Source organism: Moschus berezovskii, chromosome 3, assembly GCF_049115385.1.
Source record: "Moschus berezovskii isolate FMDL1 chromosome 3, NW_MosBer_1.0, whole genome shotgun sequence".
Lineage (NCBI taxonomy): Eukaryota > Metazoa > Chordata > Mammalia > Artiodactyla > Moschidae > Moschus > Moschus berezovskii.
In genome coordinates this window covers 87086700-87110719 of record NC_142462.1, presented here as the reverse complement: position 1 = coordinate 87110719, position 24020 = coordinate 87086700, and the positions used below count along the sequence as shown (strand labels likewise).

Genomic DNA, 24020 nt, shown 5'->3' with positions numbered 1-24020 from the left:
AAACATTGTTTCCTCTTATCTCTCACATTTCATTTTGCATATTTTTTGATCTATTAAGATCCCTAATCAGGTTCACTAACTCTTTCTTAAGCTTCATAGAATCTGTTATTAAACCCCTCTATTCAGTCATAGTTTTAGTTTGTGGGTTTTTCCCCCAGTTCTAAAAAGCCCCTTTTATTCTTTGGATTTCTCGGTTCTGTGCTGAAATTCTCTATCTTGTCATTTAATTTCTTGAAGATACTAAACACAGTTATTTAAAATATGTCTTAAAAATTCATTATCTGAATCTTCTTCCTGTTTATTATTTTTTCTATTTTCTTTTTCTCTTAGTTTCTAATTCCTCTTGTGTGCCCCCCTTTTAAATTAAGTGAGACATTGTATATGAAATATTGTACAGGTAATGTTGACCTTGGATGATGGTGTTTTCCTCCAGAGGGGATTTTCTATTGCGTTTTGAAGCTGTTCTTCAGTCCTTGTGAGAGTTTGTCTATTTCCCTTTACCAGTACTCCTAAGATGTAGCACTTTGGGGTGCCAACTACAAGTCTAGAGTGTCTACCAGCTCCTTCTTCTTAGCAGATCCCTAAACTCCAATTTTTTGTCTCTCCAGCCCGATGAGATGCCTAAAGCCCTGCTTATTTTCTCACCCTTTCAATCATTGCTTTGGAATTATCAAATGCTTCATGGGAAAGGGGTGCCATTCTGAGCTGCCCTTCTTGTCAGGATCTCAGTGGTTTAAGTTCTTGCTGCTTTTGAAACCCTCTGATGTTTTAAGTAGAGGACTATCTGATTTTAAAAAATTTCCCAACTTTCTCAGTGAGAGTATTGATCACACATAGACTAACTCATTGCCAGAAGCAAAACTCTGAGTAATGACCTAATGATCTAATTTAGATTTTTTAAAAGATTACTCTGGTTGCCTCAAAAATAAATGATGTGGAATTGAGGAGGAAGAGGGATGGTAGCAGACAGCCTAGTTAGGGAGCTATCACAATAATCCAGACAAGAGAGAACGGTAGTTGTGGTCATGTGGAAATGGAGAGTGATCAGATTCTAGATATGTTTCGAAGGTAAAACCAAGAGGATTTACTTACAAAATGGATGAGGGGTATGAGAGAAAGAGAGGAGTCAGTGTTGACCCCAAGGTTTTTGGCTGGAACCACTGGAAGGATGGAAATGCCATTTACTGGGGGTGGGGAAACTCGGTGGGACTGCATTTATGGATGATCAGGAGATGACTTCTGCTCCTTAAATTTGAGATGCTAATTTGGCATCCAACTGGTGATGCCAAGTGTATACTTCAATATATGAGTTTGAATTTCAGAGAATGGTTAGAAGCTGGAGATAAAAATTTTGTAGTCATGAGCATACGGATGTAATTAAAACCACAAGACCGGATGAGAGCACGTTGAAAGTTAAATATAGAGAGGACTGTAGGGCCGGTATGCGGGCTTAAAAATATTTATCCATCTCTTGCCTCCACATCCTCCTCTCAGTGTGGGAAGGTACCAGATGCCCCAGGCAACTTCCACGTGCTGTACAGCAGCCCTGATCTAAGTCTCCTCACCTCTCCTGACCCGCCCAAGGGAAGGGATCGTGAAGCTCTGGCTGGTAGCTCCTACGCATTTTCATTAATGCAGGGCTCAGATTTGCAACACTCAGATGCTCAGCAGGTGCGTAACTGGCTGACGCAGCGGGTCCTCCAGTCAGAAGGGTGGTGCTGTCGATCGCCTGCCGATCGCCGGGGCCAGCCGCCGGGCCGCCCGCCAGGCTGCACCTTCTCCCCCTCAGCTGCAGAGGGTGCGCGCGAGGCACGCGGCGCTCAGGAACCCACGGGAGCTCAGCGGGGGGCAGGGGAGAGGCGGCGCCGGACGTGGGGCGGGGCCGGGCGGCCTGAGGCAGCCGGCCGCAGTCGGTGCGCAGCTCCCGGCAGAGCGGGTGGCATCCTCGCGCCGGCTCGAGGCCGCTGGAGGCGGGGCCGTTACCCGCCGGGAGCCCCGAGCGAGCCGGGTGGCAGGCGAGAAAAGCACGCCCGAGCGCCATGATTCCTCTCGAGAAGCCGGGCAGCGGCGGCTCTTCCCCGGCCGCCGCCTCCGGCTCGGGTCGGGCTGGCCGGGGTGTGAGCACGCCGCGCCGGCCGCCGCCCCCGACCCAGGCCCGCGGGCTGCTGACGGAGATCCGCACCGCCGTGCGCGCCGAGCCCTTCCAGGACGCCTACACCCTGACCCCCGGCCGGGAGCTGGGCAGGTGAGGCCGGCGGCGCGCGCAGATAAGTGCGGGAGCTGGCCGGCGCGGGGGCGGATGGCGCGCCCGGACCCGGTCCAGACGCGGTGCGGGCGGCGACTGGGGCGGCGGGGCCCCGGCCACGAGTCCGCGCGCGGCGGCCCCCGGAGCCGTGGTCGCGGCCGTGAGAGAGGCCCCCCGGAACCTGGACCCCCGATCCCTCTGCTGCGGGCGTTTCGGCCTCTGTGGTCCCTGTGCGGTGACTTAACGAGGCGGCGTGGGAACCGCGCTGCGACCCTCTCCCCCGCGGCGGCGCGCCTGAAGTCAGCACAGGTGTGGCGTCGGCGTCGGTTTTGTCTGCGAACTTGTGGGTTCCTGCTTCTCCCTCTGTGGCTGCGAGAGAGGAGCGCGGAACCCCGGGCGTGACAGCTTCTTTCGCGCCAGCCCTGGGCCAGTTCCCGTCAGCCGCTTTCTGCTGACTTCAGTTGCGATTTCTTGGGTTTGTGCCGTTTGCGTTCTGAAATGTTTAGGTCCGTGTGCTTTTTTGAGTTCAGCTCGGTTTCACTTGTGGACTCTGGACCCTCCTCTGACTCTACGCCGTGATACGGCCCTTGCCTTTTCTTCCGCATCCCCTTGTTGTTTTGTTAGGGGTAGGGAGAGCTTAGAATTTGGTCTGTTTTTAAAATCGCAAAAGGTGAAGGCTGTTTGGATACTTTACGTCTCGTACGTTGAAGAGGGGTCACAGAGTGATAGGTTTTGTTGTTTAGTCGTAAGTCATGTCCGACTCTTGCCATCGCATGGACTGTAGCCCACCAGGCTCTTCTTGTCCATGAGATTTCCCAGGCGAGAAAACTGGAGTAGGGTATTGCCATTTCCTTCTGCAGGGGATCTTCCCAACCAGGGGTTGAACCAGCATCTCCGTGCAGGCGGATTTTTCTTTCATTTTTTTTTACTGCTGACCGACGGGGGAACAGTAGAGATTTGGGGACCGACTTTTTCTCTGAGAACAGTTTGAAGAAATTGTCAGAAGCACTGGCTTTGGGGTAGACCCGCGCTCAGATCCCCACTCTGCTTGCTCTGTGCGCCTTTGGACGGTGACTTAGTCTTCCCAGCCTCACGTTTCCCACCCATAAATCAGTATAATGACAGTACCTCCCTCATGGGGGTGTCGAGAAGGTGCAGGGGCTGTACAGGTCAAACCACTGGTCCTGGCACACAGCATTTGATAAGTGTTAGCAGCTGTTGCAGACATTTATCAGGGTTGCAAAATCTCACCATGTTGTAATGGGGAATGGGCCTGACAGTTACAGCAGCCTTCATTTGAGGGTCTTGGGAAAAGGTCTTATAACAGTGATTACAACGTTAAAAACAAGCCGCCTTACAAATATTAAAGTAACCTTTAGAAATCGTTTTTTGGCAAAGAAACTGACCTTAAAAGTGTCTTATTTATTCCACATGGGAAAAGGAAAAACGTCTTCCAAGGCCAAGCTTTACTTCACTCTGCTAGGCGCTAATTAACTGGATCTGTGTGCACTTCAGGACAAAAGAAGACAGCTACTGACTCATCTCAGTATTCTAATTGGTGAAAATTCCAGACATTCTGAAGTAACTGATTTCTCTAAGAAGGAAAACTAGGACTCCCCATTGTTTGGTTGTCTGGCTTCATTCCACAGAAGAGAAAACACGTTACACAACTGAAAAATGTCTTCAGGTGGCAAGCACTGTCTTGTAGACTCGTAATAGATGATTTAATTGGAAAACAGTTGACTTGCTCCCTACCGGGTGTTGTGACAGTCCCTCCAGGAACCAAAGGAGACGTTAAATCAACTTTCATTTTAACCTCTATTATAAAATTAGTTTGTCTATAGAGTTGTGTTCGTTTGCTTGAAGCTTTTACATATCTTTTACATATCTTTTATGTACATCTTTTACATACCTTCTATGAATTTCTTTACATAAGCAATAACTCCTGAAGCACGGAACAATACAATTAGAAAGGTACTTGATATAAGAGCCTAAAACTGAAAAAGAAAATGTATTTATTTCTTTTTGGTTCCCTTTTCTTCATGGAGAAGTGTAACGCAGTGGTTAAGAACATAGAGTTAGGAGTCAGTCTGTGATCGAGTCTTGGCTGTTTACTTACTGGTTTCCCCGGTGGCTCAGACGATAAAGCCTTTCCCCTCAATGAGGGAGAACTGGGTTCTATCCCTGTGTCGGGAAAATCCCCTGGAGAAGGAAATGACAACCCACTCCAATATTCTTGCCTAGAAAGTACCATGGATGGAGGATCCTGGTGGGCTGCAGTCCATGGGGTTGCGAAGAGTCGGACATGACTGAGCTACTTCACTTTATATGTACTTGAGTGAGTTACCTAATCTCTGATTACCTCACAGAGTTGTTGAAAGAATTAAATAAATTAACAGCACATCTGTAGCATAAAGGCTGTGCTTGACTTAGGGCATGCACTCAAAAACTGTAATGCGTTGGGTAGCTCAGTGAATGGTATTTTACATGTAACCAAAACGCAAAAGCAGGAAAACCTGCACAACCTCACAATGTGTTTCTATCTGTTGCAGAAGTAGAAAACCTCATTGCAAAAGACCAGGGAACTGTTTAGAAGTCTCAGGAAGTGAAAGTTCTGTTTTGTATTAGAAGCAGTTTCTGTTTAAGGTTTATCAATTTTGCCTGAATGTTGTAGTTTTGACAGAATGAAGTGTGTTTTTGTGTAATTCTTTCAGTAGTAAGAAAACTAGCCTCTTTTCCTAGGTGTTGGTTGACTCTGGTTGCATTTCTGATATAAGGAATTGACCTCATGCCGATACAGAACTTTAAAATTACTAATGTTATACTTTACTGATGTGGTATGAAAAACAAAGGTCTATTCATTTTGTTCTCTGGCCTTTCATTTAGTGAAAATGTTGAAGAGGTGTGAAGAGCTAACTGTTCAAAGAAATCAAGTTTTTGCAGGCATTCCCATTATTTTATAGAAATATAAAGCTTTCAGTGAAATGGTTGTTTGGAAAAGACATTTTAAATGATCAGTATTGATTCCCTACTAATGAGAGGATGTAATGTTGATTATTTTAAGAAATACCACATTCTTTCATGTCTCCAGCAAAGTCCATAGCAGCCTAAATGTGGGTAAATATATGATGTAAAATTTTCTTTTATTGCTTGAAACTTGACTTGTTATTCCTGAGGCTTGTTACCTTTCTTTTGAGTCAGGCCATGTGCCAGTGTAAACCACGGTAATGATTCGAGGTGCAGTAGACATGACCTTGGGTTCCAAGAATTTTTTTCAAAGAGTTGACTTCCATGGAGCTTTTATTGATAGTGTAGGAACAAAGAAATGTTTCTAGAAATTATAAATTTTACTAATTTTGCATCAAATGATTTGCCTAGTCTTCAACTTTAACATTTTTGTATATATTCATAAATTTTATCTTAAAAAAGATATCTGTAAAGCCAAAAGAATATCTTGTTTTTTATACTATAACATACTGATAGTTGAATTTCCCTGTGACCAGAAAAGGTGTAAATAAATTTGAGTTCTCTGTTGAAATGGGTACTTCATACATGGAGGCTTTACAGTTTTATAGGGGCTTTCACATGCATTATCTCATTTACTTCTTATGACAGGCAGATTTGGGAAGTCCTGTTTTTCAGATGAGAAAATCAAGATACCAGTAGATTGAGTCATATGAGAGACAGCTGAGCTGGGACTGCTTGCAATCACTTCCATTATGCCGCAGATGTTTCTCAAAAAAAAAAAAAGCTGTAGTCTATCTTGTGGCTAAAGCAATTTGCCATCGTTTTTGTAAGAGTACATGTTAATAGGTTCCAAATTGGAGCAAGCACTGCCAAGCTTCAGTGTCATGTGGTTCCCTCCCCAGTTGTGTTACCCACCTGGGTCCCTGGGCTCTTTAATCAATAGAAATTGATAAGAGGTCAGATGAGAATTCCGGGAGAGCCTTTTCTGGGACTTGGGCTGTAGCGCACGGGAGTGAAAACAAGAACCAGATGCCCTTGCTCATGCCCCCGGGGTGGGAGGGGAAGGGGGCAAGCTGGTCCCTTGGATGGGGTAAGGTTAGGGGCCGATGGGTGGGTTTGGCTGGAGGGGGGTTTCAGTGGTCCTCTCACTCCCTTGGTGTGCAGGCCCCTGCTTTTTCTCCCAGCACGTCAGAAATGGCTGTTGATTTGTGGCCTTTTTCTAGCGTACTGTTCATAATTGACCCCACCTATGCATGCATGAAGTTATTTTTAAGTCCCTTATAGTTCCTTTGTATTCTGTTGCTTGAGGAGGTGTTTGTACAGGTGTAGGCACTCAGGTGAAGGGTCCCAGATTCCAGCTTGTCTCAGCTGGGCCTCATAGTGGGTAGGGATATCCTATCTCATTCTCCTCAAAGTGATTAGGAGTAATGGGAACAAGGAAGGATTTTTATCAGAAAATAAGAGGATGTACAAGCTGGAGAGGATGCACTGGTGGAGGTGTTTTAGAAAGTGGATGTCCTTTACCTGGATTCGTGTCTGTAGGTAATGGCTTCAGGTTGAGGACCTTATAATTACTTGAGCGTGTGTCATAAATTGTAAGTCGTAATTTCTTTAGAAATAAAGACCCTTGTTAAATAATACTGTCGATGTAAAAATTGTGCCTTGTTTTAGGAAAACTATTAAGATTTCTTCGCAGTTTATCATCAGTTTGAAAGATATTTGCAGTTTCAGGTAATCTGGTATTTTTGGATGGGTAAAAGCAGCTAGCCACGTTTGTGGGTTCATCATCAGACATTGCTAGGAAGTGCGGCTCCTTCTTTAAGGCACGTGCTTCATTAGGTCAACTGTTTCAATTTTGAAAAGTTGGAGCTTATGTTAAAAGTAAAAACTTAATTTAAATATATAAACCTTCCATTATGAAAGTTTAAAAATATATAAACTTAAGGATTTAATGAATTTCCGCCACTTTACAAACCTAACAAAATTTTATAAAATCCGATTATTGAACCAAATGCATTAGAAAGTTAGGTAGCTATAATCATTGGTTCCCCTGTTCAGGAAAGGAAGGAGGAACTCAATTTATATAGGAAATATATGCATCAAGTAGAGAGTTCAAATTAAATTGCCTCCAAAACTCTTCAGTTCTGTATGATTTTTTTAATAAATTATCATAGATCTGAAATTAATGCCCCAGACAGTAAAAACTCTGCTTACTGTTGCAGACCATTTCCTGGATGCTGCACACTTTGGAAATGTCGTTTTCTTTTGTCTTCACTACTCTGCAGGGTTAGTGCCATCAACCTCATTTTATAGGTGAGAAATCTTAAGACTCAGAAGAGTTGAACAAATCACCCAAATTTCAAACCAAGTTTGGCTTTTGGCTCTACCTGTTCTTGTCACTCATGCTGACTGATCTGGTGGACTCGCTGATTTTTACACTTAGGGTCAGCAGATGGTTTGGTTTTTGTTCTTTCAGAGGGAAGGAAGACAGATCTGATCTAGGTCATTCTTGAACAGAACTTCTTTGCACCTCAGGCTGTACCCCAGTGCTATTAAGCAAATATTGGACTTGGCATGTTGAGCACACAAGGCTCTTTGGTAGGCTCTGGAAATTGTTCCCAAGTCTAACAAATCAGTCACTATTCCTTTTATGGGCAAAGTGACATGCCACATGGGAAAATCTTGTGGGGAAAACAACATTTGAGCTGAGCCTGAAAGAATGGATGGAATTTCAGTAGCAGTAGCAATGCAAGACACTCCAGCCACTGGCAATAAAACAAGCACAGGGCAGAAAAAGTCAGTGAAAAAGAGAACAGCAAGTGGCCCTATGTGGCTAAAATATTAAACCTTATGAGGCTGAGTTGCCATAGAACTTCTGTTTAGCAAAATAACAAGAACAGTGTGTGTATCTAGGTGTTATCTGATGTTGTGTTTGAGCTGCCGTATGCCAGGCACTACACATGGAGATGCAAAGATGAAGAGGCCAGGTCCCTGAAACTCACAGTAGGGCCAGGGAGACAGTCGTAGCCAAAAAATTGTAATGTGTCGGAAGAACTTAAATAATAGGATACACATGGAAACAAAACCCTTTACTGAAATCTAGAATCAAACCTAGAACCTTGGAACTCACTTGTATTTTGCTTCCTCTATATACACTCAGATCAGCACCTCCGATTTTTTTATCTTTGCCTGAGCCTTATGTATTCTAATGTGTGTTCACCTTTGTGTGGTAGCCCAACACTGGTTATATTTGGAATCCATCTATTAGTAAATAAAAATCTCTTTACAGAGAAAGGCACCTCAGACTTCTCCCATCGGAAGCCTAACACACATTCCCCTGCCTCCACCCCCTGCAAATCTGTTACCGTTCTTCTGGTTTTTCCTCCCAGTGGATGGTACCACATTACCCAGGACCCAGGATAAAGATCTCCAAGTCCTCTTCCGCCTTTCCCTTCTGCTCTCATCTCTGCCCGAAGCTCAGTCTGTCTTGACCTTGAATGCCTTCCAAGGCATTGACAGATACTTCCTCTCTTCCCAGCCTCTGCTGCTGCTACTTTCGTTCAGACCCCTTACTTTGAGCTATTTTCTTGGCTTCCCTAGTTTCTAGTTAACACTTGGCAGTACACTCAGAATTAACTTTTTAAAACATTTATTGTAGCTTTTTAAATCTTTCACTAAGGTAAAAGCCTCATAGGTGCCCATTCTTACCTTGAGAAATACAGCACCAGCTACTTAGCCTGTCATACCTACCTACCTACCTGTGTTCACTGAGCCTTCCTCAGCTTTTCCAGTTGCACGCTGGTAATACAGAGATCAGTGAAAACACAGTCCTTGTTCTGAGGAAGCTTAGACTGGTGGGTCTGACTCAAAGGTCTCTTACCGTTGTTATCTTTATTTATCCTTCCTGTCTTACTACCCTGGGTGTGTTATCATTGTTATTTTGAAACATACTCATTCCTAATATCTCCCCCCACCCCCGCCGCCAGATGATTAATGAAAATCAGAATTTTCAGTTTAGTGTGTAATAGGAGAAGGAAATGGCAACCCACTCCAGTGTTCTTGCCTGGAGAATCCCAGGGACGGGGCAGCCTGGTGGGCTGCCATCTATGGGGTCACACAGAGTCGGACACGACTGAAGTGAATTAGCAGCAGCAGCAGCAGTGAACTATAGATGTTTGTGAAATGGGTAAAGAGCTCCGGAAACTGAAACATCCTGATAATCTAGGAAGAATTTTGGCTGAGTCAGCTAAGGAAGTAAACGTGAAACAGACATCTTGTGTCCTTTGAACCTCATCAGCCTCAAGTCCTTGCATATAACTATGACCCCTAGAGTCAGAGAAACATCATTTATTCCATGCTTTGGAGAGGCCTCAGTAACTTAAAGGGCTGAGATACAATCACAGTTTTTACCATGAAGTTGTGGTAAAGCAGGCATACCAGAGCACTGCAGGATATGGAATCTAGGGAAACCGTGACTGTCTAATTCCTAGTGTGTTCACTCGACCCCCGCACCTTGAAGACTGAGTCTCACATGTCTGTTTGCCTTGTGCCTCTAGAGAAAGAATAGTTCCCGGAAACCTGGCTTCATCTGACTCCCTGGGTAGTTTTAAGCGTTCCCCTCCCATCACCCCAGTCATCCTGAGATGAAGGCCGTGCCTGTTTCCTGTGATCTGCTGTCCTGCCATCTGCTTCAGTGGCGTGCAGTATCAGAACGGTGGAAGAGTTTTCTTCAGCGTAGAATAGGGCACCAGTTGGTCACCCACTGCTGGCTGTCTGTTTTGATGAGGCTCACTAGCTATATAGAATGATCTGTACATTTTTAAGTGATTGAAAAGTCAAAAGAAGAGTCATATTTAATGACATGGAAACTATGCAAAATTCACATTTCAGTGCTGGTAAAGTTGTGTTTTGTTTTTTTTAAACCCTGCCTTCCCTATTCATTGACCTGTTGTCTGCAGCTGCTTTCACTGTACAGACTTGAATGGTAGTGATCAAATCAGCTGGCCAGCAAAACCGAAAGTATTTGCTATCTGGCCCTTTACAGAAAGGTTGGCTGACTCCCAGGATAGTGCATGATATGGGGGAGAGAAAGGGTAAACCTACAGCTGAATGCTTCCTCAAAAACAAGGGTGGTGTTAAGATTAGTGATTGGTGTGCGAAATACTGTGGTGACCCAAAGAAATGGATGCCTAGCGGGAGACCCAGGGTAAGTATAGGTCTCTCCTCTGGTTGCTTCTGGCCTCTGAATTAAGCAATGGCTCTTTTATAACAAGGGTTCCCAGAGTTTATAGGTTAGGGATCCATTCATCTGTTGCGTCTCTGGTCTTCGGAAATACAGCAATACATTCAGGACAGGTATGTAAGCAGCAGTATTTTACTATAATTTTACACAGGACTGTATTGCCTAGAGTGTTAGGTGTGGTAACAGTAAATACCTGTGTGTTTGCTGTGGGAGTTTTTTGAGGGCAGTTCAACCCAGACATTTCTAATTTAATAGCAACATGTTTGTTGTCAATTATATGTTGGTCAGATTTTTACAAATTAGACTTTCTCTTTTTCCTCTTTTGAAACTTCAGAAATACAGGTATAAAAAAAATCAAATGATTAATGATTTTTTTTTCTCTTCCTTAAAGAAATCCAAAGATCATTAGGAACCTTTTAAAACTCAGTGGAGATGTCATTAGCCTAATGATTTTGTGGGGCTAAATAAAAGGAGGCATTAGCCGGTGATGCATAGTTTAGTGTTGAATCTTTCATCGCACGTTCCTCTTGAGCACAGACAGCCTTGTTCTGAATTAGGGTGCTGCCAGGTAGATTGCCACCTAATTGATCAGCTGTAGGGCTGTGCCCAAGGATTTTTCATGTAACGTTTTTATTGCTGATGGTAACAAAAATTCAGAGGGGATGAACATCAAATTTGTTGTTAACAGTAGCAAAGAAGGAAGGATCAGTCCTCAAAATTACATTGGTAGTCTAGAATGCTGGGCCCAAACCTAGAAAGTAGAATTTAACAGCAAATTAAAGCCTCGCATTGAAATTTTTTAAAGTATATTTCTAAAACATAGTATCAAGACACTGGCTTGAAAGAATCCAAGAGGAAAAGGTTTTATTTATGAAATAAGAAAAACCTGTCAAGTTTTTTTTCAAAAGGCATATTACTTTGTATTGGGCCAACCTCAGCAAAATAATAATCAGGAAGCACTTTGAGCTTATACTTGGAGCAGTTGCTTCAGATTTGGTTGACGCATTTTACCAGCAAAGACCCTAAGGGGATGAGGAATGATTGAAAATTGGAAAAGGGAGTAGCAATTAACAGATCACGTCAGCTGTGTCCAATACCTGATAGATTGTCAGGTTGGTCCTTCTTTATCGCTCAGCAAAAGATATGGACAACAGCTCTTCTGAAGCCAGGTTTAGGCTTGTAATAAAAACCTTACTAAAATAATGTGTGCCCACAAGAGGAAAAGACTACCTCACAGTTTGAAGGAAATACATTGGCTTTGGCATTTGGCAGTAGATTAAAAAAAAAAAAAAAAAACTATTTGATTTCTAAGTTGCCTTCCAGCTTGAGTATTGGGTATTTATGGGTGATAATTATTACAGCTCAGTGATTTGTTTGCGTCATAATATTTTATTGAGTATGTGGCAAGTACCATGCTAAGCAGCTGACATGTATTCTTTAATTCTCACAACAGCCCTATGAAATAGATTCTGTTTGTGTTCTCCTTTATAGATTAAGAAAATGAGATTTTTTTTCTTAAGTTAGAGCTTAAATTGCCCAAGGTCATGCATCAAGTGAGTGGATGGAGCCGCTGTTTGGAATTCATGCCCAAATCTAATTCCAGACCTTATTCCATAATCAATATGCTGTGCTGATCCCCCTGTGTGACTTATTAGTGTAATAACATGGCAGCAGAGTGTATCAAAGAAGGCTTGTTATATCTGTCTTTATAGAAAAGCTGGACATTTCCAGCTGATGCTGCAGTTGAAATGATGTCATGCAAATGAGACCCCTACCTTTAAATAACTTTGGAAGGTGATTGGGTCTTTTTAGAGTCAATTAGTGACAGTGAAATCCATTATTTTAGGAATTTTGATAACCAGTTTCTCTTAAAAAGTCAGATGGCTTTTTTCAGATTCAAAGTATTTTATGTATAAATGTGTAAAAATTAAGTTATTTATATATACATAATGCTGCAAAGAAATATTGGCTTAAATATTTGGTTATCCTGTATTTAGAAGAATGAATCTTGCAGATTTGCCCATTACATTTTATTTATAGAGAGGCGTTTTCCAAGTTATATTGCTACTTGAGTGTTTGCGTATGACCTAAATTTAAATATCCACTGATGACTGTTTGGAAATTTCATTAAAATTTATCACCTCTGAAAAGTCAGCTTTAATAGTGAGTGTGTTTTGCTTAATTCTAGAGGGAAATTTGCAGTGGTGAGGAAATGCATAAAGAAAGATTCTGGGAAAGAATTTGCTGCCAAGTTCATGAGAAAAAGAAGAAAAGGCCAAGATTGTCGGATGGAAATAGTTCATGAAATCGCTGTACTCGAGCTAGCCCAGGACAATCCATGGGTCATTAATTTACACGAAGTCTACGAGACACCGTCGGAAATGATCTTAGTTCTGGAATAGTAAGTATTGTCCTCCTTACTGAGTTTGTTTGCTGTTCCACACTCCTTTATACATGCCACTCACTTGGCAAGCCCTGGTGCTCTGGAAATCTGAAGAGTTTCCAAAACTTTTTCGTGTATTTATCGACATATCCCAGATTTGCAAGGATACGTATATGTTGTGTTTTTCATCTTCATTCTTTAGTTAAATTCTTTTGAAAGTAAAGTTCTCTTACCTTCTTATTAGAGGCCTTCTTAAGAAGGTAACTGGTACAATATTAAAACAAAAGGCATTTGATATAATTTTTTATATGTTCATATGGTCAAAGTTAATAATCCTTCTTTCAGAAATAATTGTTGGGATTCATACCATGCTTTCAATTTGGGTAAGTAGCTAGGGACAGCAGAGAAAACAGCTTTGGAACATGAAGGACAGTTTTTTCTTCTTAAGAAATCCTGTCAGACATAGAGAACAAACAGATGGACTCCAAGGGGGAAAGAGTGGAGTGGGCTGAACTGGGAGATTGGGATTGACATAAGTAAAGTACTGTGTATAAAATAGGTATCTGTATCAGCCTAGAGGGGTGGGATGGGGAAGGAGATGGGAGGGAGCTTCAAAAGGGAAGGGATATATGTATACCTGTGGCTGATTCATGTTGAGGTTTGACAGAAAACAGCAAAATTGTGTAAAGCAATACTTCTTCCTCTATAAACTTTTAAACATAAATAAGTTGATAGAGGGAGAAGTCTGGATGGCTTCTAAAGAAGTCTAAAATAGTGTCTTCCTCTTGATAATATAATTCAAGAGCATTGTGTTTATATATTTCTTTAATTCAATAATTTCACTTGTAGGAATCCTTTCAAAGAAAAAAACATGTGAACAACAAAAAGCGTAAACATGTTTTCCACTGTGAATTTTTCATTGTAATAGAAATAGCCACAAATGGTTGAATGGTTAAGAAATGTAGTCTATGTGGATTATATCTCAATGAAGTTGTTTTTCATTTTCAAAAAAACCTTGGTTTAGAGGTTTCTGGTCTTCAGTTTGTTCTGGAAAGGGTTGGTTAGAATTGGAAATTGATCTGAAAGGGACTGTCTGAAATGTGATGCTCTGATCATCATCTTATCTCTCTCCCCATCTCATAGAACCTGCTATTAACCTTCCCTCCTGTCTCCCCTTGGTCCTCCATCATCTCTTGCCTTCACTTCCCTTACACTCCCTTCACTTCTGGGGTAGTTACTGAAGCTAATCCCTCACCAGTATCTCATATTATGCTTTCTTTTCTTCTTCTTGCTCTTCCTCTGCAATCCATTCTGCCAGTTTAAAACACAGGACCTAAGCTGTTGTCCCTCCTCCTGCCCATTCTTGGGAGGATTTGCATAGCCTTCCATCTGCTTATTACACGAGGAAGAATTCCATCCTCAGCTGGGCTCTTGGTGTAGTTTTGCAATTCTTTACCTAATCTCTCATCCCCTTCTTTTAACATCCCCAGCAGGAGGGCAGGAGCTTATGAAATCCTTGATCACATGTGCTGTCACCCACTTCCCACTTGTTAGGTACCAAGCCTTCTCTTCTTTACTGAAAAGATAAAGACCATCAGATCCACACTGCTCAGCATCACCCACTCTACACTCTCACCGCCTTTCCTCTGTTCCCAGGAAGCGGTTCCGTTCCTTAACTCCAAGGCGAAGACTTTGACTTCTGTTCTTTAATTCTCTTCCTGCCTCTTCTGGGACCTGTGTTGTGTGTTTTACTCACTTTTCTAACCTCTCTGAGAGTCCCTCCCACCTCAAGTGATTGTTTTCCATCCATCTTCCAATAATTCAGTCACTTCTCTCCTAAAATTCCTGGTCCTCAGCTTGGACTCTTTTGAACTATTGTCCTGCCCTTCTCTTCTGAATTTACAGCTTTCCTCACCTTCTAGTCAATTTTACTTCATTGAACCATCCATTTGTTTAGCTGCCAATACTCCATCACTTTTCAATATGATGCCATCTGCTCCTCTAAAACTTTCATGAGGTCATCAGCCCTGTTTGTGGGAATCGATCTCCTCGTTTTAGTGTTCATTCTGCTGCTTACGCTCTTGAAACACTCAATATTATACCATCTTCACTTGAAATTATGTTCTTCCTTAGCTCTCATGGCTCTCTCTTTTTTTTTAATCTTAGAGCCTTTCCCCCTTCTTCAACTACATAAGTGCTCCTCACAGTTCATTAGTATTACCCTTGTCATGCGTTTATGACCTGCGCATTTACCCTGGATGATAACTCTCTGGCTTCAGCTATTATTTACATGCTGGGTGTTTCCAAGTCTTTTTCTCCAACATTAGACCTTTCCCTAAGCTTCAGCTGCCTAGTGCATATCCCTTAATCCACCTGCACATTGTGACCAGTGCAGGATCAGTGTGTGTGCACCCCTTCATTGCTGTGCTTCTAATGCCTGTATTTTGTTCCCCGTTTCCACTGGTGTCCCTATTTATTTCATCACTTAAATATAAACCTTGGCTCTATCCTTGATTGCTTTATCTCCCTTAATGCTCTTCTATACTGAATTACCGAGTCTTCCACTTAACTCTCTCCCCTGCTGGTGCCTTTTCCTTTGTGCTTGCTGTTTTTCCCCTGTGTTGGGTCCACACTGCCTCTTCTGTGGACATTCCCTGTAGCTGCTTAGTGGATCCCCCTGACTTCAACCCTAGAGCGTCCCTCAGGCTCCCATTGGGTAGGTAACCAACGTATAGATGTAGTGATACTGTTCCCTTGCTTAGAAACTTTTGGTGGCTTCTGTTGCTTTCATGGTCATGATTCTAGAAGCACAAAACCATATGGTTTGGCCAAAATTTTTCGTGTTATGCATTTTGCTTGAAGAGGAAGTCTTAGAATTAGACTTCAGACACTGAGGTGGTGTTGTCATGGAAACAGACAGGATTATGGCTGCTGTGTTCCTCATTCTGCCTGCCATGCACACTGGATACTGATGGGCGCTGGTAAGAGGAAAGTGAAACAGCATAAGCCCTTCACTCCAAAAAATGTTTAGTGAAAGAGTTTTTAAAATTTTCTCCAGCTTTACAAGATATAATTGAGATAAAACATGTTGTAAGTTTGAGGTCTGCAATGTTTTGATATACTTATATCTTACAATATTAGAGCATTAGCTAACACCTGCATCACATAATTACTATTTCTTTTTTGTGGTGAAAACATTGAAGATCTATTCTCTTAGCAACTTTTAAGTATATAATGCAGTATTATTATCTATAATAATTATAGATACGTTAGATCCCCAGAACTTACCTTCTAACTAGAAGTTTATACTCTGACCAACAGCTCCCCTATTCCCCACCCCCTAGTCCCTGGTAACCACCGTTCTAATCGCTGTTTCTGTGAGTTTGACTTTTTTAGATTCCACATATAAGTGTTATACAGTATCTGTCCTTCTCTGTGTGACTTGTTTCACTTAGCGTAATGCCCCAAGTCCCATCCACATTGTTGCGAACGTAGAATGTCTTTCTTTCTCATGGCTGAATAATAGTCCATTGTATATACCCTGCTGCTTCTTTATCCATTCATGTTTTGACAGACACTTGAGGTTGTTTCTGTATCTTGGCTATTGTCAATAAGGCACAGGAGTGTAGATATCTCTTTGAGATCCTGTTTTCATTTCTTTAGGATGCATACCCAAAAGTGGAATTGCTGGATCATATGGCAGTCCTGCTTTTAATTTTTGGAGGAACCTTCATACTGTTTTCCAGAGTGGCTGCACCAATTTATGTTCCCATCAGCAGTGCACAGGAGCTCGCTTTCTTCCACATCCTTGCCAACACATGTTGTCTCTTTGTCTTTTTGATGATAGCCGTCTTAACAGGTGTGAGTTGATTGCTCACTGTGGTTTTGATTTGCATTTCCCTGACTGTTAGTGACGGAGAAGGCAATGGCAAGCCACTCCAGTACTCTTGCCTAGAAAATCCCATGGGCGGAGGAGCCTGGTGGGCTGCAGTCCATGGGGTCGCTACGAGTCGGACATGACTGAGTAACTTCATTTTCACTTTCACACATTGGAGAAGGAAATGGCAACCCACTCCAGTGCTCTTGCCTGGAGAATCCCAGGGACGGGGGAGCCTGGTGGGCTGCCGTCTATGGGGTCGCACAGAGTCGGACACGACTGAAGTGACTTAGCAGCAGCAGCAGCAGACTGTTAGTGATGTTGCGGACCTGTGCATGTGTCTGTTGGCCATTCGTACATCTTCTTTGTGAGCATGTCTACTGTTCCTCTGCCCATTTTTTAAAAATTTGAGTATTTGGTATTCAGCTGTAGGAGATCTTTATATATTTTTGATACTAACCCCTTATCAGATATATGATTTGCAAATATTTTCTCCCACTTCATAGTTGCCTTTTCATTTTGTGATGATTTTCTAAGCTCTGCAGAAGCTTTCTAATTTGATGTAGTCCCAGTTGTTTATTTTTGCTTTTGTCGTCAAACCAAAAATATCATTGCCAAGACTGATTTTAAGGAATGGTATCCCCAATGTTTAGGAGTTTTATGGTTTCAGGTCTTACATTCAAGTCTTTGATCCTTTTGAGTTGACTTTTGTGTGTGCGTAAGAGTCATTCATTTGCATATGAATATTGAGTTTTCCAAACACCATTCATTGAAGAGACTATTTTTTCCCTGTTTTGTACTCTTGGCTCCTTCATCATAAATAAAGTGATGATAATGTGCATGTTTTTATTTCTTAGCACTCTGTTCTGTTCCCTTGATCTGTATATCTATTTCTATGCCAATACCATACTGTTTTGATTACTGTAGTTTTATAGTATATTTTGAAACTGGGAAGATGCCTCCAGGTTTGTTTTTTCTCAAGATTGTTTTGGCTTTTTGGAGTCTTTTGTAGTTCCATACAAATTTGGGGATTGTTTTTCTGTTTGAAAAATGCCATTGAAATTTTGATAGGAATTGCATTGAATCTGCAGATCATTTTGGGTCGCATGGATATTTAATGATACTAATTCTTCCAGATCATGAGCAGACTATCCTTCCATTTATTTGTGTCTTCTTTAGTTTTTTTCACCGGCGTCTTAGTTTTCCATGCACAGATGTTTGATTTCTTGGTTAAAAATAGTCCTAAGAATTATTCTTTTTGATGTTACTGAAAATGGGATTGTTTTGTTGATTTCTCTTTCTGATAGTTCATTGTTACTATATAAAAGGAGCACATTGACTTCAGTATACTGAGTTTGAATGCTGCAACTGAATTTATTTACAAATTTTAGAACAAGATTTTATATGTGAGAAAAATATCAGAATAATAACTGAAACTCCAATACTTTGGCCACCTCATGCAACAAGTTGACTCCCTGGAAAAGACTCTGATGCTGGGAAGGATTGGGGGCGGGAGGAGAAGGGGACGACAGAGAATGAGATGGCTGGATGACATCACCGACTCGATGGACATGAGTTTGATTGAACTCCGGGCGTTGGTGCTGGACAGGGAGGCCTGGCGTGCTGTGATTCATGGGGTTGCAAAGAGTTGGACACAACTGAGCGACTGAACTGAACTGAACTGAAGATCACACGACAAGTAGTAGAGCCAAGATGTAGCACAAGAGTATATGAGTCCAAAGCCTTTAGCTATGAGCTGTGCACTTTTACTCCAAGGGGGAGTCTCACGAGTGCCCTTGGAGGAGACATTTAGCATTATATACCAACCATCATTGCCTTACTCAGGACTTTTCAGGTTGTTTGGACCATATCCCATGCTTTTTTGTCTGACTTCTGTCTCATCTACTGCTAGCACTTCTCCAACCTCACCTTCCATCCTGGGCACACTTTTTTCTCAGTTCTTTAAGATGTCATTGTACTGTCACCTGCTTTACATTGCTTATGATGAAGTCTGCATTGATTCTTAATTCCCTTGTACATGTGCCTTTTTAAAGATTTTTCTCTTTCACACTGGTTTTCAGTAATTTGTGCAAAATGTGCCTTGATTTTCTTTGTTATCTTGCTTGGGGTTTATTGAGCTATGTGGATCTTTAGGTTTTAACAGATTTGGGGATTTTTCAGCCATTATTTTTAAGAGAGTTTTTTTGCCCCCACTTATCTTGTTCCTTCAATTACGGTGTGTTAAACTGTTCGATCCTTGGGTTGAGAAGATCCCCTGGAGGAGGTCATGGCAGCCCACTCCAGTATTCTTGCCTGGAGAAGCTTCATGGACAGAGGTACCTGGCAGGCTACAGTCAGACACGACTAAGTGACTAAGCACAAACTGTTCCATATTGTCACTCAAATCCCTTTGTTGTTGATTTCCTTTAGGATTGACTGGTTTGATCTCCTTGCAGTGCAAGGGACTCTTAAGAGTCTTCTCCAGCACCACAGTTTGAAAGCGTCAGTTCTTTGCTGCTCAGCATTCTTTGTGGTCCAACTCTCACATCTGTACATGACTACTGGAAAAACCATAGCTTTGACTATACAGACCTTTGTCTGCAAAGTAATGCTCTTTAATATTCTGTCTAGGTTTCTCATAACTCAGGTCCCTAGGTCTTGTTTATTATTTTCTCCACCTCACCACCCATACTTTAGACGGATGGCTTCCATTTCTGTCTCCAGATTTGCTGGTTCTTCTGTAGGGTCTGATCTGCTCTAAAGTCCAGTGAAATCTGCACTATAAATGTTTTTGTTTTTTTTTTATCTCTAGCAGTTCCATTTGGTTCTTTTCATACTTTCTATCTCCATGTTATGTTCATATTTTACTTTAAATCCCTGGGTGTATTTATAATACCTGTTTTAAAGTCCTTACCTAGCAATTCCATCATCTCTGGATCTGTTTTTATTTTCCTGTTAGTTGTAAGTTGTGGCATTTTCAGATGTCTAGTAATTTTTGGAAGGATGCCAGATGTTTAGAATGACATAGTGCTTGGGTGGATTTTATGATCTTCCACTAAAAGAATGGTGGTGTTTATTTTGGCAGGCAGTTAAATTACTTGTGGATCAGCCTTATTAGTGCAGGTCTAGGAGTACTTTAGCCTTTAATAATACTATAATATGGCATCCTGGGGGGTCTTCTGAATGCCCCAGGTGCTTGGCATGGTTTTTCTACTCAAAATGGGCAACATTCAAATATCTTCTGTCCTCTGTGAATGTTAAGAATTGTTCAGCTTATGATTTTCCTGGCAGTTTTTTGCCTGACCTCACAGTTTTACCCAGTGAATGTGCATATAAGTATCTTGTGTAAGATTCTGGGATATGACTGAACAGATGTCTACAGATCTCTCTCTGTGTAGAACCCTCCTCCCTGGTACTCTGCTTACGAGATCTAGCTGCCTTAGCCTTGCCCATCTCCCTACCTTCTCAGTTTAGCAAGGCTGCCTGCCATATTCTGCTTGGGTTCCTCCCCTGCCCTGTACCCCATTCCATAAATTACCTCCAAGTAGGAAGTGAAATGAAAGTCTCTCAGTCGTGTCTAACTCTTTGTGACCCCATGGACTATACAGTCCTTGGAATTCTCTAGGCCAGAATACTGGAGTGGGTAGCCTATCCCTTCTCCAGGTGATCTTCCCAACCCAGGTCTCCCACATTGCAGGTGGATTCTTTACCAGCTGAGCATAGAGCTCAGCTTGTTTGTGCCCCCACCTCAGGGATAATGGTCTTTAACTGCCTGTTGTTCTTCTGTCTGAAAATAGTTGATTCATGTACTTGGCTCATTGTTTATGGCTAGAGGGCAAGTTCCATAGCATTTGGCTGCAAGGGGAAGTAGCTACTTATCCTTCTGGAGTGTATCCTTTATTTTCACACCACCCTCATACATGTCCACACTTCCTAGTATGGACTCTTTGAGGTGTTTTGTTTTTGTTTTTGAGTCTTTATTGAGTTTGTTGCAGTATTGCTTCTGTTTTAAGTTTTGAGTTTTTGGCCTTGAGACATGTGGGATCTTAGCTCCCCAACCAGGGATCCAACCCACATCCCCTGCATTGGAAAGGGAGGTCTCAACCACTGGATCACCAGGAAAGTCCCCTCTCTCTTGGCCATTTCATCTAGTAGATTCCTGTTCATTCTTAAAGACTGAGAATAAGTATCATCTTTCTAATATTTTTTCCTTCCAATTAATTGCTCACTTGCTAAATTATCAATAACTTGATGTGTAATTTCATATCTATATATAATTATGCATTTGTTGTTGTTTAGTCAATAAGTTGTGTCCAACTCTTTGCAACCCCATGGACTGTAGCCCACCAGGCTCCTCTGTTCATGGGACTTCCCAGGCAAGAATACTGGAGTGGGTTGTCATTTCCTCCTCCAGGGGATCTTCCATATTCTTAAAAATATCTTTCATTTTTTTCTTCCCCACTAGTACAAGAAATCTCATACATGCTTATTCATAATTTATCTCTTTATCCCTAGCACATAGCACAGGGCCTCTAATATATTTGAATGATATTTGTTAAATTTGAATAGTGAGGGAGTAAAGATCCATACTGGGCCTCTAAGCAGGATAGAAATGGAAATGCTAGTTTAGATAGCAAAAGAAGTATTTGGTGTGAGGTTGGGAGCTATAAGCTCGCTAAGGTGCAGGCCGCCAGGGGAACTCGGTTACTCTTACCTTCTAAACATCATTTATATGACTCTGAATAATGTAAACAAAGAGATACTTATAATTTTCTGAGGACCGCTAGAAAGTTGAAACTCATAGTTCTTAAAATTTTCCATAAAAATAGTTTCAGTAAAATTTTTTGAAAAGTCCTTCAGTTAATCATTCTGTAAAAAAAATATTTGGATAAAAAGTTATATGAATTAAACTTAGTTTCTGAATAATTTAAAGTCATGGAAAATAAGCACCACTAGAGTACTACAATAAAACTGAAAATTTTGCTGTAGTGAAAGATGGGCCCAGCAAAATTCTTCCTGCTGTCCGAGCTTCTGTGTGAGTGAAGGTGCTTCAGTTGTTAATATTCTTGTATTTTCTGTTGCCATACTCGACAGATGCTTTTCCCATCTCAGGTTGTTTCATAGTAGAACTTCAACTTGGTTCCATTAGTTAAAATGACATTTGGTTAACGGGTCAGGCTTAAATGCAAGCAGGGTAAAATGACTTGGTGATAGTACATTGTACCTGGAGGGTACGTAAGCCTTACCGATCACTGAAGGCTGGCTTATATAGCTTCTTTACAGTAGTCTCTGTTTGAAGTGTTGGATTGGCCAAAAAGTTCTTCCAAGTCTTTCCCCCCCCACCCCCCCGCCATAAGATCTTGTGGTAAAACCCATTGGCCAACCCAATATAGCCTTCAGAATTTTTAGAAAACTAATTTTGCCCTTCATATCTTGTGTTTTGGAAAACAGAGGAAACCCTTTTATTAAAGCAAGAATGAGTGAATAGCTAGTGGAAAAGACTAATAACAAATTGTTCTTAATCTTAGGTAGAGAGATCCTTGAATTTATGTAAATTGAGCTCTATTCCGTTTTATTGTGGATGGTAGTGTTGAGCTGAGGGGCCCAGAGGACAGAAAATTGAGATTGAGAAACTTTTTTGCAACCAAAAGATAGTTCTCTGTCTCAGCTGAGGAGCACAGGCCATCCTGCGTGTACTCAGCAGGTTGTAGCCTGAATGTGCAGACTCTGTGTCCTGACTGTGCATCGCGCCCTGGTGCATCTGTAGCTGCCGGGGACCAAGTGAACTCAGCTCATCTTATCTCCCTGTTCACAGCAGACAGCACTGTCAGGCTATCATGAATTTACTATTTTTTTTTTGCTGTAAGTGCTCACTGTTTCCTTTCTTTCGAATTAAATAGTACTTTTAACTTTGCCTGAATATGTCATGGTCATTTTACAGTTAATTGCATAAAAATTGTTTTGATGCTTTCACATATGGTTTTCTCATACTGTAATTAAAATATAACAAGAGAGTCAGTTGTATAGGTTTAACCAAAATGAAAATCTAAACCAGCCAATGAATTATTTTCTTTTCACTTTTATCACCTGCAGTTCTTTAACTAAACTTAAATAGGTTCTTATATGATTTTTGTGAAAATTTTTGTTTCCTTATCTAGACACAATTTGGAGAATAGGTTGCCCTAACAAAAAAGAAAAAGAACTAAGTTACCTTATGAAAAGGAAATGAATGAGTAGCTTTTGTTTGACAGAAGTATGGCTGCCTGATGTTATATGTTTCAAATTAATTCTGTAGCAACTTCATGGAAGCAACCTAGTCTTTTTTTTTTTAACACAGAAAGGAAAATTTGAAGTCTAACATGAGTTGTCATTTATGGTAAGGAAAAATTGTTTAAATATGGAACTTCTGCTGAATGGAAAGGAAAAATTATAAATGATTTCTTTTTTTATTAGCAAAATTATTCAGAGGGAAAAAACAGAAGCTGAGTTGCTTTGGCCAGAGGGTGGAAGAAACTAGAAGTCCATACTGCTCTTTTGTGAGCCTAAGTCATAGCTTCCAAAGTTTCAAAAGCACAGTCCCTTCACTCCAGCACTTTTCTCCCAGTATCTAAGTTGAAGACTGCGGGCACAGGAGCAGACCAGAACATTCATGCACCTTCTCATCACGATGTTGTCTATAATCATGAATAATTAGACAAAAAAAAAAAAAAACCCTAAATGTCCTTCAAAGCTAAGTAAATTATGAGGTTTTTAAAATTATTTTATTGAGGCATACTTTACATGGTCTATAATTCACAGGCTTCAAGTGTGTAATTCAGTGGGATTTAGTAAGTTTACCAAGATGTACACCCATCACAATAAACCTGTTTTAAAACATTTGTATGCTTCCAGTAACATCCTTATGCACATTACACCCCCCTGCCCCAGGCAGCTACTTCTGTGCTCTCTTTCTCTATAAAATTTGCCTTTTGGGACGTTTCATATATAAACTATGGTTTATCTATTCACAGGGTTTCAGGAATGAAAAATCATGAGGTAGATAGATAAAAAAACCATCATGGAAAAAACACATAAGCCACGTTTAATTAAAAAAAGTAATAGTACAGGATCAGTAGAATGTGTCCTGTGTTACCATTTATGTGTTCTTTAAAAATCCACGAAACTAATATTTTTTTATGCATTTTAAGTGTTTTTTAAAAACAAAACTGGAAGCATGGAGTATGCCCAAGTTCTAAGAGTTTACCTCTAAGTGTGGCTCTTAGATTGGGGAATGGGTAATCAGTGGGGCGGGTATTTGCTTTATTTT

The 24020-nt window shown here is 41.3% G+C and overlaps 1 protein-coding gene across 2 annotated transcripts in view; it reads left to right on the top strand.

Annotated features, from left to right (window-relative positions):
* Positions 1-1896: 1896 nt before the first annotated feature.
* Positions 1897-24020, top strand: part of STK17A (serine/threonine kinase 17a) — a 37674-nt gene continuing 15550 nt past the window's right edge. Inside the window, exons 1-2 of one of the 2 annotated variants that reach the window (XM_055421130.2) lie at positions 1897-2245; positions 12643-12855. In XM_055421130.2, the coding sequence (XP_055277105.2) occupies positions 2040-2245; positions 12643-12855 (419 nt within the window). In that variant the 5' untranslated portion in view covers positions 1897-2039. The remainder of the gene's footprint in view (positions 2246-12642; positions 12856-24020) is intronic. The other variant, XM_088834627.1, reaches the window with a different exon arrangement.